The sequence below is a fragment of the Pogona vitticeps genome, chromosome 1 (genome assembly GCF_051106095.1).
Source record: "Pogona vitticeps strain Pit_001003342236 chromosome 1, PviZW2.1, whole genome shotgun sequence".
In the NCBI taxonomy this organism is placed as follows: Eukaryota; Metazoa; Chordata; class Lepidosauria; order Squamata; family Agamidae; genus Pogona; species Pogona vitticeps.
This window is the reverse complement of record NC_135783.1, coordinates 337,233,476-337,252,924: the sequence shown is the minus strand read 5'-3', so window position 1 is coordinate 337,252,924 and position 19,449 is coordinate 337,233,476. Positions and strand designations below refer to the sequence as shown.

Sequence of the window (19,449 nt, the reverse complement as noted above, 5' to 3'; positions counted from 1 at the left end):
TTCTATTCCTATGCCTATTTGTAGAAATACAAATAACAAAAGTGGAGAAAACATCTGGAACTTCCCATAGACCTGGTTGGGTCTTGGTGGGTGTAGGAGAACTAGAAGAAATTCTTCTGGACTGCTTGTTTTGGGCTAATTTGGTCAGCTACTGCTGACGACAAAACACTTCTGTGGTGGTGTTAATGAAAGCAAGAGATTTAACATCATGGAGCTAAAATTAGACATCTAAGAAGAGTATCTCCAGGTTGCACTACAGTAGATCAGTGACTTACAATCTATATTGAAAACAAGGTGGTTAGAGAGCAAGGCCATCCCTGTATTTATGTGTGAATCAATTTTTAATTGTTTATGTTGCAGAGATTTCGTACAGCTGAAAAACTGCTTAGGACTTTTGCAGGGGAGTAACTGGAAAACTGGCAGGCATGGCTTGAGAGCTGGTTCATAGAATGGTTTCCGCACAGAGTGGAAAGTTGTAAGTTGCTCTGCTGACCTTGTGAATTCTTCAGTGCTTGCTTTATTCAGGGATCTAGTTTTGATTTTCAAAGCCCTAAATAGACTAAGCCCAGGAATAGGATACAGTTGTCTTTTGCTTCCTGTTCCTGTGCTTACCCAGCACTCTCGGAAATAGAATTTCGACATCTCTCTAGGGATGAGATGGAGAAGTGTAGAAGCACGGCAGATATTTGTACTTCCTTCCTCACTCCCCCCTCCATTTTGCATCATTGATAGAAACATGGCAAGCTGCCTTATACAAGGTCATACCATTTGCTATTCCAACTGTCCCTGGCTATTCAGTGGTATTTCCCATTCCAGCTCGTTGAGCCTTTAAATTCAAAGTGGACAAAGTATCACCCAGAGGACTGCTCTGACTTCCATGAGCCCAGATATGCCCCCCACTGTATAAACTCTTTATGTTCAATAGGGAACATGGGAGACAAATTTATCATTTTTTCCCTCTTAGGAAGCATCTTTTCAGCCCCATATTCCTCCTCTGCTGGCCACTAGATAGTGTGAGCTACCTTTTTCATGAGGCAGAATTCTATTAGCAGTGATAGAGCATACAGTGGACCCTCGAATTACAGATGGCTCGACTTACAGACTTTTCGAGTTACAGAAAATTTAGGTTCGACTTGCAACCAGAGAATTGACCTACAGACCAGAAAAAAAAACCCAAAATGGAACAAAAATGGAACAAAAATGGCCGGCTACAGCATTAATTGGTTTTCAATGCATTGTAGGTCAATGGAGACTCGACCTACAGACTTTTCGACCTGCAGCCACCGGTCCAATACGGATTAATTCCGTAAGTAGAGGGTCCACTGTAACCACTTCGCGGGTTATGATTGCTTCAGTGATATCACAGTTATGCAAAATGGTCATCACCTCCCTAAAAACAATGGGGCAGTGAATATCCCCCCCCCCCATGACAAGCTGGCCAAAAATGCAATTGTACAGTCAACAAAGGAAGGAAAAACATGATTTTGTCCATTAAAAAAGGAAGTTTTTTGGGGAAGTGAGTGGGTGGGGTGAAGAATGAGTGTGGCCCTTTAAAATGCAGGCCATCTTAATCACATGCTTGATTGCATAATTGGGATGCGCCTCATCAGTGGGTTGCAATTAGCCACAGAAAGTTATGCAAACCATTATTTCCATTTCTTTTCTCTTTCTCTTCTTTCCTTGCTCTTTAATTTGACAGCACCCTTTTCTTTACCATTCTCTCATTTTAGTTTAGTTTCTTGATTTCATAGAATAATGGAGTTCAAAGGGGCCGATAAGGCCTTTAAACCCAACTCCCTGCTCAATGCAGGCTTATAAGCTGTGAGAAGGAACTGATAGCACAGGGGAAGTCTTGACAATACACTGCAAGGATATATGCTGTGCTGCGTTCACTGTTTCAAACTCATGCTGACCTCATGTAGTTATGGACGAGAGGATAACCAAACCTTATAAAGTCTAGTAATGTGGCAAATTTTGGGTGAAGAATGGGAGTCGCTCTATTTAGATGACCTGATCTCTAAATAGACTCTTAGAGCCATGAAATGCGGGGCTGTGTACCTTCAGGGTAGAAAGGACCTGGATGGATCTCTCATATTTTGGTCTTTCTTTAGCTTCAAAATGGCTCTATCAAAATTTAAGGCATAATCATAATCATCGCTGCACACAGACTTGCATTTGTCTTCCCAAATAACCATAGAACCTTAGAACTGCAGTGCTGGAAGGGATTCTGTGCATCATTGAGTCCAGACCCTGTCAAGGAGACACAGTGAGGAATTGAACTCGTTGTTGTTGTTGTTTAGTTGTTTAGTCGTGTCCGACTCTTCGTGACCCCATGGACCAGAACACGCCAGGACCTCCTGTCTTCCACTGCCTCCCAGAGTTTGGTCAAATTCATGTTGGTCGCTTAGATGACACTGTCCAGCCATCTTGTCCTCTGTCATCCCCTTCTCCTCTTGCCTTCACACTTTCCCAACATTAGCATCTTTTCCAGGGAGTCTTCTCTTCTCATGAGATGGCCAAAGTATTGGAGCCTCAGCTTCAGGATCTGTCCTTCCAGTGAGCACTCAGGGTTGATTTCCTTCAGAATAGATAGGTTTGATCTCCTTGCAGTCCAATTGAACTCCTGTCCTCTCCTAAACCCTCCAGCAGTGATGGAATACTCAACACATTCATAAGCATTGTCTCACTGCTGGATGTGCAGTAGAGTTTTGTTTTGCTTCGTCGCCTGCTCCACGAATCCTCTGTTGCTGTCCAATTTCAGCCTTGCTGTTGCTTTCCAATTTCAGTGGAAGGTTGGGTGCTTCTTCTTGGCTGCTCTCTTCTTTTGCAGCTGTCTGTGTCCCATCACTGCACCTTTCCAGAGTACATAATGTAGGATGGGCAGAAGCCACCCTTGTATGTAAACAGCAGAGGCGAACACAACTTTGTGTTAACTACAAATCGACATTTTGATGTAACTGTGGGTGTTGACTTAGGTTGATGGTGCCCACCTTTTTGAATGGTGGCAGAGATTTAGGGGATACAACACTTGAGGGTTCACAGTTTATTTTTGCTGAAAGCCAGTTTTTCTAGATTCAGGACCTGATTTACAGATCTGGCAACAAATAACAGCAGTCTGAAAATGATATTATGTTTTCAGTTCTCAAAACTGTCAAGCCCATTCTTTTTTATTTTTTGCAAGACCTGCTCATTGCTTTTAGAACATGTTAGTGTTATGCTTTTTGAATGGAAGACTTATCTGTGTACATGTATTTGGGACTGAGTGCAATTGATTTATGTGGGATTGATTCTGAGCTAGCCTGCAGACGTGCCTTTTTTATTTGTCTACTTATCTAACAGAAACAGACAACATGTTTCTGTTCAACTGATGTTTTTTGTTTGGTCTTTTAAAGTCTCCCCCACCCCACCCCAGAACCTTCTTCTCTTCCATTCTTTGCTGCCTGCAGATGATAGGAATTGTTGTCCTAGATATCTGGAGGATAACAATTTCAGGAAAGCTGCTGTAACATTTCAAACTTGTTTGAACTGTTTCAGTAGGTTATATATTTGAAAAATGGGAGGTACATGCTTGAAATAAATGCAAACATTTATTTTTATAAAATAATTTTAAATTTCCTTCCTAAGGGACTGTGCCTAGAAAATCAGGGACATTCCATATTTTTTCTTTCTTTTTTCTTTCTATTGGTCCTGTACTACCAAAAGCAACCATATGTGCATTTCCCTAACAAATTACCACTTTGTTTTAATGTTTAGTTATAATTCTTCCCCTTCATCTTCCTCCTATAATGGAAATTATCTTAATACAATTACTGAAATGAAGCTGTTAGTAAAAAAGTTCTTACCACTCTACCCTACACAAAATCATTTAAAAATTGCTTTCTCTTCTCAAATCCCCATCCACTAAGATCAGTTGCCTAAAATATAATTTAACAGATATGCTTAGTTTACTTTGACGTGTCTACAGTGGTTAGTTAAGCATTCTTTCTGAATTTAGAGAATCCTCAGCCTCTGTCTCTAATCTAGTGGTATGATAGTAAGAGTCCTCAAGAGTCCTTAAAGCAGGCATCCAAAATTGTAGATAATTAAGCTACTACTTATAACTTATAAACCTGGTGCTAGTGGTTTTCATTACTGTTAAATGCCGGTCTTTTATAAAGCTAATCGGTTTTAATTCCTCATTCAAAAGCAGGCCACCCCAAAACAGTGTGTATTAGAAGTGGAACTCATATTTTACACAGTCAAGTTGCTTCTGATTTATGGTGACCTATGACTTAACGGTTTCCAAAAGATCCTATAATCAATAGCCCAGCTCAGATATTGCAGAATAAAGACTGTAGCTTCCTTGATTAAATCAGTCTATCACATGTTTGGACTTCCTCTCTTCCTACTGCCTTCAATTTTTCCTAACATTATTGTCTATTCTACTGAGTCCTGTATTCCCTTGATATGCCCAAAGAATGACAGGCTCAGTTTAGTCATTTAGTCAGTTCAGCCTTTATCTAGTCTAAAACCCACTTATTTGTCTTACTGAAAGTCTGTAGTGTCCTTAAAACTGTCCTCTGCCACCACATTTCAAATGAAGAGATCTTATGCTTGTCTGTTTCCTTCATTTTCCAACCTGTGCATCCCACAGCAGGAATAGCTCAAGTCATAACATGTTCTTCAGCAACTAAGATACAGTAGAGAAACATATTGCCTCCAAGAGGGGAGCCTTTGATGCCCCCTCCATCAGTTCCTGTTTAAAGCTGTCAAAGTTGGCAGCAATAATTGTCTGTCTTGTGGTAGTGAGTCTACTCTACAGATTAACTGTGAACTGTGTAGAGAAGTACTTCCCCACTCATATCTTCTCTTATTAAGTGGAGACATGAGTACAGTATCTGTAAATGGTCCCTCGTTCTCACATAGTCTAGCACAGTCTGTCACATGCATATTATGACCTGCTGGGTTCTTGACAATAAAAGCCGTTTTTGTGTGTGCCTTCAAGCAGGCAGTAAGGGTAGAAACTTTATGATGCCCTGAAAGAAAGGGGAAAAATTATACAAAATCCATTGTTTAGAATTTCAGTGTGTTTTTTTAAATATAACCTGTACACATTGATGAAATTTTTCAAAAATATGGGAGGAAAACTTGCCATCCTTTTTAAATTTCAAAAATCCTGAACATCTGCAGCAAAATTACCCAAGCCATCCGTTTTTATTTTTATTCTCCGCTCATCCTTGCCACACTCTGCAACCTGGAAAAGAGGGACAAATAATATAATATTACGAAAATGTATAAAACTATATATTTAGAACAGTAGGAGAGAGAGAGAGAGAGAGAGAGAGAGAGAGAGAGAGAAAGAAAGAAAAGATAAGGAAGCCTCAATGGTTATTTTTAATGTTGCAAGCTGGCATTCCCAGATAAATACTTTAGGAAACAAAACCAAACAAAAAAACTCCCACCCTCTCTTTGGTCATGGTGTGAAAGAGCTGACCTTGCTAATAAATCAGCATGCTTTACGAGAGCACAAGGTCTGTATTTTAAGCTAAGTGTTGTTCTCATGAGGCCTGTCAAAGAGCAGACCCAGAGAATCTGAAATATTGCACCAGGGAGCAGAGGTAAGATAACAGACTCACTGAGACCCAGTGGGAGCAAAATATTTTACTTGGTTCCGTCTGGAGGTCCTTGCATGACACCAAGTTTGATGGAAAGGTCATTGCACAATGCAGTGGAAATAAAAGTGTCAGAATCATTCACAGCACAAGAAAAAAAATTAGGGCAACAGACAGTGTGATATGAGAGAGAAATAGGCCAACAGAGTTTTCAGCCTGCCTGCATAGAATTTGTGTGATGGAGGAGGGCGCTTATGCTTTCAGTAGCAACTGCCTCCCATAAACCAAAAATCCGCTGTACTGTATTTGCATTAGCCTTTATTACAGGAAGAAAGTGGCTATGAAGTATTTACGGTTCTACTGGGAAAATTGAATCGTTCAAACCAGAACCACAACTACTAATATGTGCTGGATTAACTTTAGCTTGTTGAGTGAGCAGAGTACATTCAGAGAGGCAAAACGGGCTCCTGGTGGCTTAGCCAGTCCAGGCTGCATGGTGTCATGATCAGATTCTGTCTCATTGGAGGGGAGGATAAAGAAGCCTTAAGACTCCTTCAGGCAAGATCAGGGTGGCAGGTGGGGCAGAGAGAGAGAGAGAGAGAGTAATGAGCCCAAGTTGACCTGAGGACTTCTGTACTGAGTGGGGACTTGTCCCTCAAACTCTGTACCCCAGTCAATATAGCAATGAATGTATCACATCGGCTGTTAGATGGTCTTGGGTCCCACAGTAGGTGCAGGTAAAATATCTTTCCCGGACTGCAGTGGTGCACAGCACTGATGGGCTGGCCTGTGTGTCAAACACAAAGCCACATCTGTTCTTCTCCAAGCACTTTTTGATGTGCTTTAAAGCTACTTTTTAAAATTAAAAATAATTTGCTGTGCCAGACTTACCTAATCAAACAAGGGAAACATCCCAGTGGGAGGGTGGAAGGGAGGATGCTTGGCTCTTTTTTTTGTCTTTCAGGTCCATTTCTTTACAGCACCAATAATATCTGCGAGCAAACGCTCACAATCTCACAAAACCCAACCGTGCTTGCTTCTTGCTTTTGATTCTTCTTTCCTTCCCCTATAGTGTAAAAACTAGTAACTGTCAAGATGGTGTTGGACCACAACTCCTATAATACTGTGGCCACTTAGAGGGTCTATGTGAGCCTGTCTGGATTTAAATATATAGATCTAGCCGGTTGGTGAATGACTGTGTCTCTCTTTTTACGTATTTTGGCAAATAAAAGGTAGTGATTTGAATGCAGGTCAGTTTATACCCCATGCATAATTGGCACAAAATGTGTGTGTTCCTGCTGTCTCAACTGAAGCACAGTCAGTATGATCTGATTTTCATTCCTGAGGGAGTAGAAATGTAACAATCAGATTTGGTAAGGATGGAATTCCTTGCTTGTCTCACTCTCATGTGTAAGGATGAGCAAGGAGCCGCAAGATTATTACCCCCCCCCCATGATTGGGTGAGGTATTTTGTGTCTCTCAACAGCTGGAGAGATTTTATTCCACAAACTATGCAACACTGTACAAATTAGGGATGTGTATTTTGTATTTTTGGACAACAAATCCCATACTTCTCCTTTCTGGAAATCCCTCTTGCAGGACCCAGACCTTATAGACAGTAAATTGTGAAAAGTTTCCTTTTCCAACAGGAAGTTACACCTGTTGGCGCCAGGAAGGTTGCCAATTGGGTCTTCTCTCCAAGTGAGCACAAGTTAGCTATCTGTAAGGTGTGGGTCCTGGAGAAGGGATCCCCAAAAAGGAGAATTATGGGATTTGTACTGTCAAAAAAATAATAATAAATCCAAACTGCACATCATTAGCTCAAATAACATTTTAACACAAATAATGCACATTGCACAGGATCATTATGGCTGCTGGCTTGTTGCATGGATTCCTAAACATTAGAAATATGATGTTTTATGGAAATGAAGTGGTGGTGGGGTGGTGGTGTTTGTTTGTACAGTCACTAATTGTGTGGCTTATAAATTAAACACAAACATTGGATGGAGTGTTCACATCTTTTAAATAAATCAGCCAGTTATTCTGTGCTTCCTGTACGTATAGGTTTTGCTTTTCAAAGGGAAAGGACCCTAGTGCAGAGTGCAAAAAAAATAAATAAATAAATAAATAAAAAATGCGGAAGGCTCAATGGGGAAGCAAGCTACACTCTTTATTTCTTTATCTCGGCTGAAGGGGAGTAGTCTCACAAAGCTTGAACATTTCGAGTCTAGAGTACCTCATCAAATCAAGACAACCAAAATAAATGAGAGTTAAGGGAATATTCTTTACATACTTAAAGTGGAGAAGTTCAGGAACCTTTCAGAACAGTAAGGATTGGAAGGCAAGGCTTCAGTTATATATTGGATAGGAAGATGTGAAGAGAAGGAGCTATTTTCAGGAAGTTTCATAATACAAAATGTCCGAGCTAACTAGGTTTTTAACTGTGTCCTTGGTTAACCTTGGCTATCCTGTGCTTCCTTTGCCTTTATGTGTATGTCATATTAAGTCACATCATACATAAAATAATTCAGCTCACATTTATTGATAAGTAGAAAATATATGTTCTCTTTCTGTCCCTTTTTTTTTTCATGTGAATTTTGATCTTGTTCTTCCATGCTTGGAGAATTTAAAATATAGACATTGAAAAAATTCACCAAATTAATTTAATGAAGTGGCATTTACTATAAATGTTTTCAGTATAACTTTGGATTTGATTTGGAATTTGCAACATAGTAAGAACCTGTGCCAGGATGTGTGAGCTAATGGGGGAAATGCAAACAAGGCTTTATGCAGTTCTCATTGCATTGGCAAGCTCAATTTATTCGCTTTTGTTGTACCTCAGTGGATTAGGTACCTGGCTGCAGAGCCAGAGGTTGGGAGTTTGGTCCCCCACTGTGCCTCCTATGAATAGAGCCAGCCTGTACCAGGGCACCCCCAGAAGAGAAATCCTGAAAAGGGTTGCCATAAGTCTGAATCGACAATGGCACATGATTATAATTACTTAAGTTCATAGTAAAGGTTCCCCTTGACATTTAGTCCAGTTGTATCCAACTCTAGGGCACCGTGCTCATCCCCGTTTCCAAGACAGCGTTTGTCCGAAGAGCTCACTCCATCACGTGGACTCAATCTTACGACTGCTGGTCTTTGACCTTGCAGCACAGAGGCTTCTGCGGTTTAACCTGCACCACCACCACATCTTACAGTTGTGAAATCTGATTGGAAAGTCCCAATTACTTGGCTGGCAATACTGCTCTTAAACCATGCATATTCATTTTTTAGGTGATTATGATGTGTTTGTATATGTGTTAACATGTGTACATGGGAAGTTGAATCACGGCAAAAGGGCTTCTTTCTTATTAGGTTGAAATGTTTTGCTACTCATCCAAGTAGCTTCTTCTGTCTGAGGAGTGTTGGTAGGAAAAGTTGATTTCACTTCCCCTTGATTGAATAGGTTTCTTAGATGGACAAAGGATTGGGGGCGAGGAGTGAAAAATCCCACTTCTGCAGTCTTTCTCCACCTATTGTCATGAGTTGTTAATAGTGTTTCTAGTGGGTGTGGTCCTGATCTTTCTGGGGAGGGATGACCAGGATATATCAGGGGTCTCCTAGCAACTCCCCTCAGATTGAAGAAACAACTTGAATGAGTAGGGAAACTTTTCAACCTAACAAGAAAGAAGTCCAGTTGCCATGACTCAACTTCCAAATAACCTCACCTGGATGAGTGAATATGAGCATTTCAAGCTTGCAGTGCTTAGTGGCTGTACTCTTTGTGTTCCAAAACACATTTCACATTTTTGTTTCAGTGTGGAGCCAAGCTTGTACCAGAGGTTTGCATTTAAGGGCACTTCTCAAGACTCACTCATGTAGTCATCTTCTCCCATAATCCGGTACAAATTATACCTTGAGAAAGAAAGCAGTTGAATAGGCATTTGTGTTGGTGGAGAAGAGTTCACGTTACCCAAAGGCCTGAAGTTGGCTTTCATGAGATGAAATGATTTATTCTTTTTCATAAATGGATCCAAATTTGCTGGACCATCTCATGGAAAAATTCACCCTTGTTCCCTTGTAGCATTAAAGGCTTCCCCATTATTTAATTAAAAAAAAAACTTTACTGCTATTTGTTTTTCTTTGCTTTGACCTGTAATAATGATCACAGAAATGACCTCGTCAGCTTGGAGAGTAAAGAAATTTAGATTCAATTGAGGCCGGAGCAATTTTTATGTTCATATCTGCATGATCATGAGAGTAATAACAAGGCTTCTTTAATTAGCCTAATTCCAGTCTCATATGTGGAAACTGGACCATTGAATATAATTAGAATTTCAGGTTCTCAAGGTGAGAAGAGGATGTTCAGGTTTTACAGCCCTGCTGCTGGGAATGGAACTGGCTATTAAGTTTTGTTTTTCAGCATGTGAGCATAACGGACTAGTGTCTCTAAATTTACACAAATCATACCTCCAACTTAACCCTTTTTGGTGTACAAGTAGCCATGCTTGTTTAGGGAGCTTTTAGAATTGCGAGCCGAGAAAGTACCTTTCTGAAATTCTGCTTGAAACTTAAGAGGCTGGTTCCTCTATTTAAGCGGGGGGCGGGATGGAGATAGCCCCCCCCGCAAGTTATTAAATCTTCAAATCCCCATCAACCTTTGCCTGCATGGGTGGTGGTTTGCAAGCACTGATACTGGTCATCATGAAGGTTTAGTAGGATTTGTTGTTGTTTAGTTGTGTCTGACTCTTCGTGAGCCCATGGACCAGAGCACGCCAGGCCCTCCTGTCTTCCACGGCCTCCCGAAGTTTGGTCAAATTCATGTTGGTAGCTTCGATGATATTAGAAGGATTTAGAAAAGTATACAGTGGGGTCTTGACTTAAGAACGACTTAAGAACATTTTGACTTAAGAACCACTCTCATAGGAAAATATTGACTTGACTTAAGTACTTAGATTTGAGTTAAGAACTGAAAAAAACCCACGTGGGAGGCAGGGAAAGTGCAAAATTTGAACTTTCGGTTAACTGTTGGCCAGTGAAAAGGGTGCCTGTCTGCTTCCTCACTCCTCCCAGCGTTTAGAGAGTGGATTGGGAGTCTTCAGACTGCCTGGTACTGCCTGGGCTGTATTTTCCCTGCCTTCCCTGAATAGCAGCTTCCCATTAGTTTCTATGGACGGAAAAGAGCAGATACGGATCAAATGGTTTTCAATGCATTCCTATGGGAAATGCAGATTTGACTTGAGAACTTTTTGACTTGAGAACCGCCTTCCAATACGGATTAAGTTCTCAAGTCAAGACCCCACTGTATTTTCAGAAACAAATCAAAACCACAAAAGGATGAAGTTGTAACTGAGTTTTATTGATTACAGTGATAATGTATTGGTTTGCAAAGCTACATTCCAGTTTCTTGTACCCAAAGCCACATTCTAGAATTGTAGGTAGGAGTTGTCTCTCCCCCATGCCACATAGTTCAGTGGTTTTGTTATCTGGGTGCAGAACCAGAGGTTAAGTGTTCGATTCCCCACTGAGTCTCCTTGACAAGGGCTGGACTCAATGATCCATAGGATCCCCTCCAGCTCTGGAGTTCAAGATTATTATGTAAGATTATTATTTAAAAGGGGGAAGGAGGGAATATGTTAATCTGCACAATAGTATTTACAGAGTAGGAGCCCAGTTTCATGTAAACTTAGGAAGGAAGGAACCTAGTTTCCTTATTATAGAGTGGCTTTTTTATTTATCTTTTTAAATTCATCATTGCTATCATTTATTGCAGATCCTACCCTTGTATTTTAAAATTAAGTGCAGGGTGTTAAGTGTTCCCAATAGATGTGTAATGCTCACAGAATGGTGGATGTTAGTCTTAGAGAGAGCCATGGGCTAGACTTCCTTCCACAGGCTGAATATCCAGTACTAGCATCAACCTAGTTTGTTCATTTTTGCTCTCCTACCGTCCTGGACACCTTTGCTGAGCCTACCTTAGATTGAATTTTATGATGATTGCCTTGTGTTTCCTTGCAGAGGCCAGCATCTAAAAACTTGAATGTTTATTTAATTTAAATGGTGTTTAAGGTCTCAAGGTGATGGTTTGATAGAGTGTGGCTTTCCGTTACTGAGACTATCAAGAGATGCTGTGCTGCCCTGATTTTATTGGGAACCAGGAATGTTTTTGGCAAATCTGAAAATGCAGATGGAAGGTGCCTTTTTAGTGATCATTAGACATTTATTTCGGAATTTAAAATAGAAAACAGGAAAAAGAATGCATGCGTATATTTTTTGGAAGGCAGACAGATGGTGGATTAAATCTAATTGATTAGAACCTAAAGAAATATATATGTCCAGCTATATGGGGGGGGGAGGGGAATCCCTCAGAAAATTGAAACAGACATGTCAATAAAACAGGAACATTTTGGTTTAAGAGATGTATTTTAAACAACAGGAAATACGTCAAACAGAGCAAAATACAAATTGTGTCTCCTTCCCACAAATAGTATAAATGTCAAAGTATAAATAGCTTAAAATATGTGACATGGAGTCTTAAGTAAGCAACTTCAAAATACAATAGCCGAAATCCTGTTGTATAACATAAGCAAAATCATAGGCTTCAGTCTGTTCTTCCTGGATAATGTAGAGTCCCCACTGATCTGGCACTACATGGTAAAAATACATATTTTTGGATTATTTTCTTTTACCATGATATGTATAGAATTCACTTTTATTCACGGTTCTCAGCATTCGTGGGGTTGGGGTGGGGTTGGAATGAATCCCCCACAGATATGGGGTTGTACTGTAACTCTTATCACTGATTCAAAGGCATGGTTTGCATGACATTCAATCTAAACCAAGACTGGCAAACCTACGTTGGGGGTCCAGGGGCTGATTTTCTAACCTGTAGCCTTATGTGATCCTGATGATGTTAGGTGTGTGTGGGAAGAAACCCCGCCTGCTGTTACAACTGTGACATGTCTAAAGGTAAAGGTAAAGGTTCCCCTTGACATTTAGTCCAGTCGTGTCCGACTCTAGGGCGTGGTGCTCATCTCCGTCTCCAAGCTGTTGAGCCAGCATTTGTCCAAAGACAATTTCCGTGGTCACGTGGCCAGCGCGACTAGACACGGAACGCCGTTACCTTCCCACCAAGGTGGTACCTATTTATCTACAGTGCTCACATTTATTTGCTTTCGAACTGCTAGGTTGGCAGGAGCTGGGACAAGCAATGGGAGCTCACTCCGTCGCATGGATTCAATCTTACGACTGCTGGTCTTGTGACCTTGCAGCACCACCACGTCCCACTTGACATGTCTATTTATGTATAAAAGGCATGGTTACTATAAAGTTAACTGATAGTTTCCAAAAATGTATTAGTTTCCAGGCAGTGAATTATACTCTGGTAGCAAAAACAATGAAAAGTCTTGAGGCACCTTAGAGACTAATGAGTTTTACTTGTCCTAAGCTTTCGTGGACAGCAGCCCCCTTCATCAGGTAGTGAACTACAGTCCACCAATGCTTATGCAAATAAAACTAAATTCTTAAAGTTCTACAAGAGCCTCATGGTGCGGTGGTTAAACTGCTGTACTGCAGCCAAAACTGTGTTCATGACTTGGGGATCAATCCCAGGTAGCTGGCTCAAGATTGACTCAGTCATCTATCCTTCCAAGGTTGGTAAAATGAGTACCTAGTTTGCTGCAGGGGTGGGTGGGGGTGAGGCGGCGGCAGCAATGTATAGTCTGCATAATTAACTTGTAAACCGCCCAGAGAGTGCTTGAAGCGCTGTGAGGTGGTATATAAGCAACACATTTTGCTTTCGCTTTGCTCTTCATTAAAATGCATTAGTTACATGACAATGGAACATGGAGGGAGCTGGAACTCAATCATGGATATTGTATATTTTGCATACAATAGGACCTGATTTCCCTTCCTGGTTATTTCCTGGTTTTTTGTTTTTGTTTTTTTTAATTTTGGGGTTTTTTGTTATGGGAAATAGAGCCGGCTTTCGGCTTTAAGCAGAATGAAGTCATCTGTTTAAGATAGTACTGGTGGAGAGCAAAGGGAGAAGTAGATCATTGTAAGCGTTGTTGTCTAAATGCTACAACAGTTTTACAAAATGCTTTTTAGCCTGAGTGGTGGTGGTGAAGACCTCATTTGACTCTGCTTAGTTACTTTGTTAAATTATAATATAAGCTGTTGGTTTGTGGTAGAAATCACATTTTCCCTTCCATCTACCCACAACAAAAGCACAAACTAGAATAAACCAGCACTTGAACATGTAATATTCCTCCTCCATCATTTAGTGAGGTCATCTCTCCAGAATCATCAGAAGAATTAGGAAGTTAGTTTCATCAGATAAGGAGTGATATTATCTCTTGTTAAAGTACAACCAAAGTGTAACTCAATAATAATAACATTTTCAGGGAAAGGAGCTAATTACAAACAACTAGTTGTAACTAATCACTTCTAAGCTCTGTTCTCAGAATACTGTGTTCTAGAGAAGACTGAATGGGAGGGTGCTGTTGTGGTCACATCCTGCATGTGGGGTACTTTGCCCACTGTACAAACAGAGTGCTGGGTTTGATAAACCTTTGGAGAAATTGTGCTTTGTGTGAGAGCCAAGAATGTGAGCAGGCGTTCCCTAGATTGAACCTCATTATGGCTGTCAACGTATCAGCAGGGCAGATCCCCCACCCCGCCCAATTCCATGTATGAAAATTGTTGGGACTTCAACACTAATAATTAGAAAAGCTCCTCCCTCTACACCTAAATACCAGAGACCAGTTCAAGAGATGTAAGACAATTCTGCTTTACATCTCCTAACTGGCCTCTTTAGTAGAAGGGAAAGGCCAGAGCCCAGGGACGCAGATGGAACTATTAAGAGGGGAGCTACCAAAGCCGTCCTCCACCCCCATCTCCCGCCTGAGATGGTTGCCTCTTATTGCCTTAAATTACAGTTGACACCACACATTTTTAGGTTACTTTAGGAATTCCACCACCTGTCATCTTCAGTTTCTGACCTACCATGTAAGGTGGTTGTAGTGAGGATTCCCAAGAAGGACAATGTGACAAGTGAATAGAACTCACATACATACTGTAATCTAAAACCACAGACTGTTGTTAATACATTTTGAACCATCCTCTTTCTTTTGTTTCCCTTCTTCATGGCCCTTCAAAATAACAAGTAGATGTTTGTGAACAGTGATGAACTGTTCTCTTGAAGGAAACTAACTGCATAAAGATATCTGGAGTCTCCTTGCCCTTTTCTGGGTAGAATACTTTAAAAAAATGGCTCAAGTGTTGTTTTCAGCTGAGACTGGTTGGAAAGTTGTTATTTCTGCCTTGTCTGGTATCATTGGCACAAGCCTCAGTGGTGTGTGGGATGCCTTTTTTGGGTTCTGGGTTTTTTAAATGTTCTTCATTTTTTCAATCTTTGTTGTTTTAATGGCTTCAAACTGTGAAATGCCCCAGCGTTCCTGGAGGCATTGTTCTCAAATTCTACTCTTGACCTTTACCTTCCATTGAGAGGAAACATTAGTCTAATTGTGAAGCAATCTTGTTTGACTTTAAAGCACCATCTCCTGGGAAGGTTAATCTCTTGTTCTCTCTTTTTTTTGTCTCCCTTCCTTCCTTTAAAGATTCATCATCCAACTACATCAGACAACTTGAAACAAAAGTCAAATTGCTAGAAGATGATAACAAACTTCTTTCCCAGGTAAGTGGATTTATAGCATGTGGTAAAGTAAAACAGGTAGGGAGTACTTGGGGTAATGACTGCTGTAAATCAGTTGATAAGAGAAATGTTATAAGCAATGATGGGACTGTTAGCAGACCAACTTCTTTGCTTTGTTGAGCCTGTTGTGTTGAGATTTGGAAAAGCATTATTTGTGATATTATCACAGGTAGTGGGAGAAATTATTCCCAAAATATCCCAGTCAATGCTTCCATTTAAAGTCCAAAATAAGGTGACTCCCTACCTTCATGCTAGTTAAGTTGTTAAATTTTAAAAAGGGGGTTTCAAATGTCCACTAGAAATGGGGGGGGGGGTTCCTGCACTCTTGTGGTTTCATGTCAAAGCAAGGGAAGGCTGGCAGTGTATACTGAAAATTACTATGATCTTCTAGATGAAAGGTTAAGGATGAATCCCAATATACTTCTATTGTTGTAAGAGATGTTGTTTTTATTTCAAGAAGGGGGAGATATTTGTCATTTTAAAAAAAGTTGATGGGCTCCTTTGGATAGCATGGTCTGTTGCTAAGCAATAGACCACAGACTGAATTTTTGTAACTAGTTCTTTCCATTCAGTATGCACTTTCCTTGACTCATTCTGGCTTTGTGTGCGATACAAATAGGTAGGGCAGTTTATCTGTTTGCTCCTTTTTATAGGAGGTCAAAAGCAGGATCAACAATTAATAGGTGAAAAGTCCAAGGGCAATTAAAAAAACTGCTTAACCAGGGGCATTCATCTTATATATGATGCTCTTAACCCAAGTTAAAATTAGGTTTTTGGCAGTTGGACCTCAGATTAGGTAATAGCTGAAGACATGTTTCAGATGGAATTTGATGGAGTTCTTAGAGAATTAGGTTTATCTTGATTAAAAATCATTTTTATAACATGACAGAATAGAAAAGACTAGTTAGCATAACAATCTCAGTCCATATAGGGTTAAAGGAGGTACAATGTGTTGGTGAATTGGGTCGAGTATTGGAAAGGAGGTTGAGAAGCATGTAAGGAAGGATTAATGCAAGAACTTGCACATCCTCATCCATCATAGAGGAATGGACTATATGTCGCTTGTACACCATATGCAGTTCCCAGCCTTTCTCTTATGGCAGCTCCCAAAGCCCCACCACCACATTTGCTGCTGGATCTTTTTCCTGATATTTTTCAAAAAAAAAAAAAAAAAAAAAAAAAAAAAAGAGAGAGAGAGAGAAAGAGAGAGAGAGAGAGAGAGAGAGAGAGAGATGTGTGTCTGCACTGTACTTTGTTTCTCAGGCTCAAAACACTTCCAGAAGTGTGATTAGCCTTTTTAAAAACAAGGTGTGTATGTCACACACAGCTTGTTTGCCGTGGATATAGCTGCTGTTATTAGAAGCAAGATATAGGGTTATTAGCGTTTTGTTTGGAAGAGTGAAAGCTTAGTTTTAGTTTTGCTGATATCTCAGCAGATTTGGACAAGAGCTTTATGGATACCCTGGACCTGCCAGAAGGACAAACAAGTGAGTCCTAGATCAAATCAAGCCTGAATTTTTCCTAGAAGCAAAAATGACAAAACTGAAGCAATCATAATTTGTACACTTCATGAGAAGGCAAGATTCCCTGGAAAAGACAGTAATTCTGGGAGGAGTACACCAGGGATGTGGATACCACTGGACCTCCAGGTGTTTTGGATGGACACCTACCATTGGCCATCCAGTGGGTGAAGCTGATGAAAGTTTATAAACATCTGGAGCAGTGGTGTCGAACTGTGGCCCTCCAGATGTTCTTGGCCTTCAACTCCCAGAAATCCTGGCCAGCAGAGGTGGTGGTGAAGGCTTCTGGGAGTTGAAGTCCAAGAACATCTGGAGGGCCACAGTTCGACACCACTGATCTGGAGGGTCAAGGATTGCCTACCCCTCATCTACATGAGTTGCTGGCAAATTTATTTAGGTTTCAGAAAGAAGCCTTTCCCAACCTTGAAATACTAAGGACCGAATCCAGGACCTTTTGTGAATGACAGTATGCTTGCTCTACCACTGTGCCATGGAGCTGATGTCTTTATACAGTAGTCACAAGTTATTTCTTATATTACATCTGCTGATTACTTGTTCTGTATGTTCTGACTTGTCAGTCATTATATGTCTGTTGATATAACTGGTTTGGTTTCTGACCTGGGTGATTTCATCTCGTATGCTGCTTTTGAATGGTGAAACTAAATCTATTCACGAGAAAGTCCAGCCACTCTTCTGTAAATTAGCAGGTGATGGCAGCAAGTTATTTGAAGGAATATTAAGGGTCCTCTGGACACTCTGGAGGTTTAGGGTTCACCTGGTTTCAGGTAGGATTTTTTCCTTCGCTCTACCTGGGGTATTCCTTGATGGTTATTCAACCAGACCCTATTTATTTCATGGAAAAATGAGATTGTAATGTCTTGAAGAGCACTTCCATGAGTGTAGGATGCTGTAGACTTTTGATCTATACAGTATTTGTAAAAGTGTACAAGAAGGGGTGGGGAGATAGTACATTATTTCTTGAGTGCAGGTTGCAGATAAGGAAAATGGCCAAGCAGCATTATAGTGTGACTATATAAGACAGTTTCCTGTGTTTTTAACCTGTGATGTTATGGATGAAGAGTATGTGCTCTTTGATTAGCACAAAGCTTGCAAAAGTTACTTTTTTGAATTGCATCTCCCCAGTTCTTCTGGCTTGAGGATTTGGGGAACTGTAGGCCAAACTTTTCCAGACTTGAGGTATAATAGTGGGATGATTAAACAGAATCCCTGTTCCTTTCATTGCTAGTTCCATAAGTCTATAAGAATGTTAATTCTGTACTGTTCAAAAAGTTGTAATGACCTACATTATTTAAACAAATAGGTGAAAAGATCATGCTGTATGGAATGAAAGAGGAAGCGTGAATGGGATGAATTTTAAAAACAGAGGCCCTCTGCTTATTTGAATTATAAGGCAGAGTTTTTTAAAAAATATATTTTTTAAAGCATCTAGGACTAAAGTGAATAGCCTCACTGAGATACATCAACAGTATCACTAGCAACAGGAATGGCAGGTTCAAAGGAATGGCAGGTTCACTCTGGAATGTATCCTTTCATTCACATGGGTCTGGCTTTCTGTCTTCCACACGTGTTGAAAGACTACAGAGAGATGTCAAGGAGTGTGGAATGATGGGGCTCATTTAGAAATCTTGATGTGAACTCCTTCTTTCTTTGAAGATACAAAGGGAGGCTTGACATTTCTCAGAGCACCTCCAAAACAGATCAAATAACAGGTTTCCTGGGAGAGGCACCCACCTCCAGCCAAGGGTCTCTGTGTCTTGGGGGCTTCCTTACAACATGAAAACTTTATTTTCTTCGTTTTTTACAAGGCTTGACTTGCAATATAGTCTGCAGTAAGAAGATCAAATTACCTTAGATGCAGCAGTAGTTTGATTCTGCTGTTTAGCTCTTGGAAAGAGGCCAGGTAGACTTACATAATCACCAGTGAGTCGCTAATCTCTTAATGGAGGGGCATTGTTGCATACTTAGAACCTCAGATTTCATCACTCTTGGGGTCCTGTCGACACAGCTTCCTACCAGGGAGCAGCCAGCTTTCTAAGAAGCTTTCTGTGTCATCATGAAAGGATAAAAGCGCACTGGTTTCAGGATCAGGATCCAGTTCAGCTGGTGGTCTTGTTAGCCTCCAAACTACTCCAGGGAACATTTGTCAGCTTTAAAGAAGAATGGGCTGACAGAGTTGAGCAGCACTATTGTTTCTGTGAGGAGCAGTCAAAAGTAAATTCAGATGCCCAAGAGTGGTTTTAAAAGGAAAGGCTTGGAAGGAAGCAAGAGGATTAGCTACAGTTCAGAAAGCAATTAAACATCTAAGTGGAATCAGTGTGGTGTAGTAAATAAAGAGTGTTGGGCTGGGATGCAGAAGGCTTGGATTTAAATATTATGATTGGTCATGGAAACTCACAAGGTTTATGTGTGTGGCAAAGGTAAATCACACTTGGAATATTTCACATGCTTTGTAGTCCCTGTTAGGATCACCATATGTCAGAAGCAAGTTGTAAATTTATAAGTTTGGGCTCCTCGTGAATACGTTGCTTAGACCACTGGTTCTTAACCTTGGGTTACTCAGGAGTTTTGGACTGCAACTCCCAGAAGCCTTCACCACCAGTTGTCCTGTCTGGGGTTT

The 19,449-nt window shown here is 40.5% G+C and overlaps 1 protein-coding gene across 1 annotated transcript in view; it reads left to right on the top strand.

The window, feature by feature from the left end:
- Positions 1–19,449, top strand: part of CCDC85C (coiled-coil domain containing 85C) — a 197,324-nt gene that overhangs the window by 118,148 nt on the left and 59,727 nt on the right. The window contains exon 2 of the mRNA XM_020812903.3: positions 15,197–15,273. Coding sequence (XP_020668562.1) covers positions 15,197–15,273 — 77 coding nt within the window. The remainder of the gene's footprint in view (positions 1–15,196; positions 15,274–19,449) is intronic.